The sequence below is a fragment of the Aedes albopictus genome, chromosome 1, assembly GCF_035046485.1.
Source record: "Aedes albopictus strain Foshan chromosome 1, AalbF5, whole genome shotgun sequence".
Lineage (NCBI taxonomy): Eukaryota > Metazoa > Arthropoda > Insecta > Diptera > Culicidae > Aedes > Aedes albopictus.
Window position 1 is genome coordinate 153,718,351 of NC_085136.1, and position 8,785 is coordinate 153,727,135.

At 37.1% G+C, this 8,785-nt stretch overlaps 1 protein-coding gene across 1 annotated transcript in view; it reads left to right on the forward strand.

Moving 5' to 3' along the window:
• LOC134289662 (uncharacterized) overlaps positions 1-7,852 on the forward strand; it is a 17,226-nt gene extending 9,374 nt beyond the window's left edge. The window contains exons 2-6 of the mRNA XM_062855867.1: positions 3,958-4,223; positions 6,327-6,457; positions 6,519-6,620; positions 7,188-7,289; positions 7,542-7,852. Coding sequence (XP_062711851.1) covers positions 3,958-4,223; positions 6,327-6,457; positions 6,519-6,620; positions 7,188-7,289; positions 7,542-7,852 — 912 coding nt within the window. The remainder of the gene's footprint in view (positions 1-3,957; positions 4,224-6,326; positions 6,458-6,518; positions 6,621-7,187; positions 7,290-7,541) is intronic.
• The last annotated feature ends 933 nt before the right edge of the window (positions 7,853-8,785 follow it).

Below are 8,785 nucleotides of genomic sequence, written 5' to 3' on the forward strand. Positions count from 1 at the left end.
TAACATCTATGTTCTGTGTTGTGTTTGTCCAAATGTGATGTTCTAATTGATTACACATTTGTAAGGATCCACTACAATATGCTATATTTTAATATGCATTATTTTCGTAAAAAACTGTGTTCATAAAAATAGCAGTGAAAGCCATTTTCCATGCAAAATAGCCTAATTTGACATACTGTAACTTTGTTCTCCTATGAGAAATTGAACTGCAAATTTGACAGCGAACTAAAAATATGGTGAATTTTGTTATAACATAATCTGATAATTTTCGAAACTCGTGGGCAAAAGATGAACACTATGTAAAATTGGTCAAAATAATAGCAGTGTAAATTGGGTAAAAAATATAATTTGGACATGTATGTAATTTGGACAGGCACGGCGATATATGTCTTGTTCCGGAAAGCTAATTGAAGTAGATACTTCTCAATATCGATTATTGAATCAACCAGACCCTATTTTGATGACTTAGGGGGATTAGGGGCATAATGGACACCCGGGGCGAAATGGACACCCCTGATTTTGCCGAAACCGTTGACTTTTATGTAAAACTTTTAATGCACAAGTGTAAAGGAACAAGTCATTGTTCTACTTTTCAAAAGTATCATTTATATTTCTTCAAAATAGCCAAAATATCATAGAAATTGAATTATGTTTTTCATATGGTGGATTTCTTATAATTTTGAAGCAGTAGTAAATAAGGTATTACGAGTGTTTGAGTGTGTCCACGATAAAAACCAGTGAATTGTTAGCTTATCTACATGTATACGCAGATTTAGCAATGGATGAAGTATTACATTTTTAATCAGAACTTACTCAAAATATCAATTTCAATGTTGTTGTCAGTTCGGGGCGAAATGAACACCGGCAACTACGAATGGATGTATGCGCATTGCATACTGTTAGGCATTTTAAAGAGTTTGGAAAAAATCAATCCGATTATTTTAGCCTAAAGTTTATTTAATTAACTTTGTTGTTATGTAAACTCATCTAAGATGGAGCATTATATCTGTGGTATTGATCGCCGTAGGCAAATTGCTTAACAGGCAGATGTAACCAAAGAATTAGCATAAAACATGCAGGGGTGTCCATTATGCCCCAATGGGTGTCCATTTCGCCCCGTACCTTTCCTGTCAGCCCTGAAAAACACACGGTTTACAATTCATTATTTCTTCACAATAATGACATTCTACTTGCTGTAAATGATTAAAAAACGTAGGAAACATGTTAAAGTTGTAAGACAACTGATAATATGTTAATTTTTACTCTGTTATATAGGCCTAATGTACTCATTTGCTTAGGGTGTCCATTATGCCCCAAATCCCCCTACGTTGAAAATATGCTTAACAATAACGAATTTACTTCAAAATGATCGAAAGTGTAAATTGTTCCACTAAAACACCTCAAATGCACAGGTATGCAAGACGACATACACTTCACAGTCACATACAATATTCACCCCAAAATCGTTAAAAAAATAATTGTAAGAAATTTGAATGCCTTATTGCAATGAAAAATGTTCAAAAATAAGCATTAGGCAGCCAATCTCTTAACATTCATCTGAAACGCTTAAAGTAGGTGGTGTCCAAAATACATTGTACGTTTTCTACTGCTCATATATTTTGGTCATCTGATGAACTACATGGGGAAGCTGTGCGATTGCATACTTGGAAGCGTATTATGTGATTCTGGTGATATTTCCTTGATTTAAACAAAAACTGTAATAGTTTTCAAAACAGATGCCTGTTAAGCGGAAAAATTTGAATATTTACAAGAAAATATTTGTTAATTTATGCTTCTTTCATGATTTAGCAGTATTCATGGCTGAACATGGAGATAATTGCCCTGTCCAAATTATATATACCTGAGGGTGCCCAAAACATATATTCGGTGTCCAATATGCATGTCCTAACAGGCGTTCGGAAATTGTGATTTTCTCAGCTAAAAATGCGTTCGTTAAGCTTTTTATCGCAAAGTACAATCATATTATAAGCGTAATAGTAACTTTGCAAAATAATCAATTTCTTTCTAAGGAAGCCAGGGGACGATTTTTCTAACGTTGTCCTCAGCCTGTCCAAAATACATGAATTACCCTAACTTTAAATGTAGCTTTACCTGGTGAAGCAAGAAATATTTTCGCACGCTATTCGAACAGTTGCCGCCTTGAATAAAAATTAATGTTTAATTTTAAAATATTTCAATAAGGGGACTCACTCACTCCCGATCATGTACAATAACTGATCAGTAACAAACTGATAACTATGTAGTGTTAGCTCTATAACTCATTTTACAATATTGTGTTATCAACTTGATAATTCATGTTACCATACCTGTCAAACTGGCGGCATCATCGACGACGACAACAACGGAAGTTAGTTATCAATGACCGTTGCTAGTATCTTTCTGATAACAAAATGAGTTATCAATTGGATAAAATTGATTGATTTACAGAAGCTGTTATCAGAGTGCCTTTGATGATAACATATTGAGATGTTTTAATGATATCACGGGTATACTTGGTTGTTATCATGTTTGTTATGTTGCCTGCTTATTCAGCCAAAATGAAAACAAATTTAGTTAAGTATTTTTGATATCAGATAACACAGTATGTTATCCGGTTGTTATGAACTTTGATCAGGTAAACAGTTTAAATTGCTGCATAAGCTATGATATTCTGATTTTTAGAAGTGTTTCATGAAATTGCGAATGAAATAATCAAAGATTGCCTTGGTGATCGCGGTGTTTAATCAGAATAAATTTTAATAAGCAGTTTTCGTTATTAAGTTTGCTATTATATTTGCTGAATAAAAAACAAATCGAACACAGCTATTATTTTGGTGCTGTCCATAAACCACTTCGTAGACTTTTGTTCATACATATTTTGCGAAATTTGTATGGAGTATAGACTTTGGCCAGAATCCCCCCTCCCCTCAGAGAGTCTACGTAGTTTATGGACAAGCCCTTTGATCAATTTCACAGTTTTTAACTTTTTTCCACTTGTTTCGAAAATTCTCAGATTTTCCAATAACAATATGCACTATATTTGTAGTTCGCTGTCAAATTTTCAGCTCAATCGCTCAAAGGAGAACAAAGTTACAATATGCCAAAGTCGGCCATTTTGTTTGGATAACGGCTTTCACTGCTATTTTTATGAACATAGCTTTATATTATCAAGGGGTTTCCAACAAAATTGATTACTTTTCACTAGCGAAAAAAATACTCTGATTACTCATCGATAACCATGATTACTATGATTATTTTTTGATTACCAAGATTGCTGTTACTGTATTTTTTGATTACTCATGATTACCTGTGATTACCATATGATTACAATTGACTACCCGTGATTACTCGTGATTGCTCGTGATAACTTGTGATTACTCTGATTCCCATGATTATTTACTAATTATCAAGATTACTCTTGATTACTCACAATTACCTGTGGTTATCGTATGATTACAATTAATTTTTCGTGATTACTCGTGATTACTTGTGATTACTTGTGATTAATCTGATTACCATGATTATTTTTGATTACCAAGATTACTGTGGATTACTCATGATTACCATGTGATTACAATTAATTATTCGTGATTACTCATGATTACTTTTGATTATTTGATTATTTTTAAGTAAATGGGTAAATAATACATTAGAATGCAGCTTTTTCTGTGAGTGTTGAATTTAATCTGTCAAATGTCAATGTAAATTTTTCTTGCACTTTTTCGCGCCAATCCTAATCAAGCCGAGGATCAGACATTTTCTTTTAATTGAATTTGATACGTCCAAGATCAACGGTTCGATCTCAAGGTTGATCTTGCCGCCAGGAAGTGGTGAAAAACTAATAATTTCGAGTGTTTGCGTATCTAATTGTTACTTTTACGAAAAAGCATGGTAAATATTCTACATGGTGTTGGTTTAAATGATGACATTGATGTCAATTACTGTGTTTTGAAATAGGAATCATCGAACGGAACTGATAAGGGCATTGAAGTCATACAGGAACCGATGTCGCGATGGAAGGTTTTTGAGCTAAACGGTCCTGTGCTAAGCGCCGTGCGCAAATGCCTCTGTGATACGGGGTATGACAGCTACGTGGCGCTGAAGACCATGACCGATGGCGATCTGGCTGACCTGTCCAAGGAGTTTAAATTGCTGCCTAGACATCGCGCTGCCCTCAACGGGTACCGACACTTGGTTAAGGATAACGAGTGGGGAGCAGTCTTGTGCATTATCACCATCATAACACAAAAAAGTCACAACATCAACATTGCCCTTCTTCCTCCATCAACGCTACAGCCGACCGTCTCTATGTTGCTATCGAACACATTCGAGACGAACGCATTGATACGGTGGCTGCCGCCGCCACGCTCTTTCTCTGCAAATCTCTTGAGTAGCCGAACGCTTCTTAACCGTCGTTCCAACGCAAAGCTATGTCACTCACTGCTGGGTGACTCTCGTCTGAAAATGCCAGGATGAGGGTCAATTTGTTAAGTAGTATTGCATGGCGCAGCAAACACAAACATAGCACGCCCTATGAATAGAATACAAAGCGTAGAACAAAAACTCGCTTCGGTGTTTCATCGTGTGGTTCGAAAACAAGAGACGATCGCTGTTGTTGGATGTGGTTGACTCTGCATTGAACGAGGGTTGGCTTGAGTGGCTTTTGCGTGAATCGATTATGTTTTGATGGACTGCGTTTGTCGTATGAAGTGATGGTTAAACCGAGTGTCATTCGACATTGACCATCCTGAAACTGCACAACCCTGGTGGGGAGCATTAGTACGAAATGTTGAAAGTTCTTCGAGTTCGGCATTCAAGGCCATCGTAGGAAAGAAGGAGCGGTGGTTTTGTAAACAGTGGAACAATGATAATGTACACAAGTATCTAAAGAGCCAGCATTGGTGTTAACACAGATTGGACAATTTATTGTTCAGACGCGCCAACTTGGTCAAATTATTGGGTGGGCAAAGCCGGGATTTTCTGATTTTTTGTATGGGAAAATCGAAAAATTGTCAAATATTGGGGGGGCAAAACCATGCTTGCCCCCCCTAAGTTGGCGCCTATGTGTGTGGATGTTTATTTATAATACGCAATATCATTGCAGACATACACAGGGAAAAGGCATAAGTACACCTATTTGATAAGGCATAACAATGTGTAGCTCCATATAATGGATCAAATATTATTTGGGAACAGCGAATAAAAAAAATAACTTTGAATATTCAGATACATTCACTTGAATGAACCTCAAGCTGATTTGAAGTGCATGATGACGCGTCTGTACACAGTACATTGTAAAAATTATGCCCAATGCACCTTTAGACCTCAACCCATTTTCACGACCAACCAATTGCAAAAACAGCGATCTTTCCAATTAGTCGGAAACAAACGCAAAAAAATAAAGATTGAAGTGTAATACAAACACGTCATTCTCACACTACACATTCAGCACTCACAGAGACCACACTAATGGGGATGTATTCACATACTTCGATTTACCAAATGCACTAATATTGAATAACACATACCACAGATCAGAGTTCACAAAGTAGTATATGTACCTATTGTATACAAATATTATGTCGATTCTTATCTGTATAGAGTTGATTTTCGAATACAGCGATTACTACTCAGAGATTCACATGAAAGATTAGAAATTGAAATATTTCACAATAAAATAATGAAATTCACCAAATCTACTGGCTATATTCACTAAAAAAAGTTATACAACTGCGTTTGGGCACTGTAAATATTTAGGCTTGCACATATTTTTGATTATTTGCACATGTTTACATAGCTAAAGTTATTATTTTAATAGAGCACTTGCTTCACACACTTGCCACATGGCTTCCTTTTTCCACCCATATGTCCAAGGAGTTTAAATTGCTGCCTGGACATAGCGCTGCGCTCAACGGGTACCGAGACTTCGACACTTTGTTAAGGATAACGAGTGGGGAGCATTGGTACGAAAGGTTGAAAGTTCTTCGAGTTCGGCATTCAAGGTCATCGTAGGAAAGAAGGAGCATAGGCCATCCGGAAGAACGGCAGCCGGCCAGGCCCAGGACCAGGGGGAAGATGATAGACTTTCGAGTGAAATCGTTGTTTGCCTTTGTATTGAACAACAATTTCAAATCAACTACACATTACAAAGCCGCATTCACTACAGCCTTATGTGCCAGCCGGAGAATATGATCAAGCTGTTTTACACTGTCACAGGAAAAACATCATTACAATTGATTGATTGATTTGTCTTTATTAAAGAGACTTTCAGCCCTTGGGTGGTTCGTCTCTATACCATCATTCCAAGTCATTACCGCCAACTTCAGTAAACACTTCCGATCGACTCACACGATGAAGTCCTGCGCGGAACTGGCGACGAAACAGTTGAAACTGGACATTATTCTGAACGAAGCATCTTCAAAGACAACGTCACAAACCAAGCGCGGTTGTACAAAAGGTATATTCGCATTCAAATGGCAATAATAAGCAACAATCAATTCTCTCTACATATTCCATAGCCAAGAAAACATCGACCGGAATGCCAAAACGCGCACTGGATCTACCAACGGTTGGGGAAACAATGGATGGACCCGGTTGCAATACATCCATGGTAGAAACAGGTAATTTGTTTTATTTTTGTTGTAATTGTTCACAATAAGATTTAAACGAATTTCATTTTAAAGATTTTTTTTTAAATGACGGATCCAACATTTCAAAAGGACGTAACCGTATTTGAAAGTATTACCTTCTTTCCAAGCTATAGATCGTTATCTTGATCGTTATTCATCTCTCAAATGCAAACCACCGTGGTTGTGGCAAAGACAAGAATTTGTCTGTGGAGCGGACCTGGTGTGATGGTTAGAACACTTGACTATCACGCCGCGGACCTGGGATCGAATCCCACTCCCGACAAACCTACAAAATGTGGGTTCTTCCTTCGGAAGGGAAGTAAAGCGTGGGTCCCGAGATGAACTAGCCTAGGGCTAAAAATCTCGATAATACAGATAAAAAAAAAGACTTTGTCTTGCCAAGTTCTAGTTGTTGAATTCGTGGGAAATATAAAATAGCATTGGAAGACGGTGGTCTTGCCAAAAGCAGTTACGACCTTTTGAGATGTGTATGCCCATATATTGTTGTTGCAATCAGTGAACTCAAAAAGGTTTAACTAAACAAATAATATTTTGTAGATTGTAACGGCGCTTCCGGAGCAGCACCAACGCAGTTGGAACACGTATCTACGATCAGTCAAGAACTCGAAGAGAAATCGAAGCAGCATCAGTTTTCACCTGGTATGTACCCACACATTTCCTGCCCCCCATTTGCATAACCGTCCCATATGAATAAGAGGGGGGGGGTGTTCAGTTCAGTAGCTGCACGGTATTGGTATGCTTTGGAACGTGGTGGAACCTTCTACTTCACCAGACACAAATTATTGACAGCTGATACTTCTATGATTTGCATATGCAAGAAAACAATATTTAGAAAATCTCTTATTCGAATATTAAAAAACTTATAGATTGTTAATTTTATTCCATCTTCAGGCGAACTAGCATCATCTCGATCATCGCCAAAAGCTTTGCCTAAACTTTGCACGGCACCTGAACCGGTTTCGAGAACATATGCAGAAGCTGTTGAGGGTGATCCCTTAAACGACCCGGTGGACAACCCAATGGAGGAACCTTCCATGCTAATTGACAAACGAGACGAACAGCAAAGTAAGAATGGCCATGAAAGTCAAGATGAGACTACATCGGATGAAGAAGAAGCAATTGAGACATCCTCACGTGATTCCTCGAGCTACTCATCTGACAGTCCAGTTAATTGCGTTACACCCCTTGATGAGTCAGGTTAGCTATATGTTTTACATAGTAAGGTTTCAATAGAAAACCACAAATAAACCCTGGAATAGACTGAGTTAACATATCTACCGGCAGCATCTTTTTTTCATCTCACAAAATCACAAAAATCGCTATACTAGGTATATACTTTTGTTTTGCTTTTAGATATTATTTATCATTTCTGACAAAAGTGCTCCTATTTTACAAATCTATCTTGTTTGTAAGATGATCCGACACTTAGGCGCTGTCCATAAACTACATTGACTTATTTTTTTGGCCATCCCCCCACCCCCTCCTAGACTTTTGTTTATACAAAATTTTCGAAATGTGTATGCAGCGTAGACTTTGCCCAGACCACCATCTCCCTCCCTAAAAGTCTACGCAGTTTATGGACAGGCCCTTATCGGAATGCACCATTTTCCGATAAAAAATCCATACAATTTTTCATCCACCGTTATAACGGCAGGTATTGATATTCAGAAAACAATAATCGATTAGAAAAGAGCAAAATCATTAGTTGCATAAACTTGCCACAATTTTTGCATTCAATAATATTCTCACCAATAGTCAATTCTTCCTTCTTATTACATTGTTTGTTCTTTCGAGGTATCTTGCCAACATAAAACTACTAATGTTTTCTTAAGATATTTTCCCATCTTTTACAATTAGGATGTTCTTTCGAGTTTCATAACAAAATAGTTCATATCTTACAAATAAAGAAGCTAGAACAGAATCAAGAATTGACAACAAACTGCTAACTTTTTCATCGAAGATTTTCCCTTATTTTAAACATACGTTGCTGTTTCTGTTTAAAAGTTATTTGCATCAATCTGCAAGCCTTAAAAAAAAGAACAAAACTCATTCGGCGAATACTTACCCTACCTACAAGGAGACCTTAGTATTCGTAAAAACAAAGGAAATGTTGAGATATAGTCAGGGATATTCGA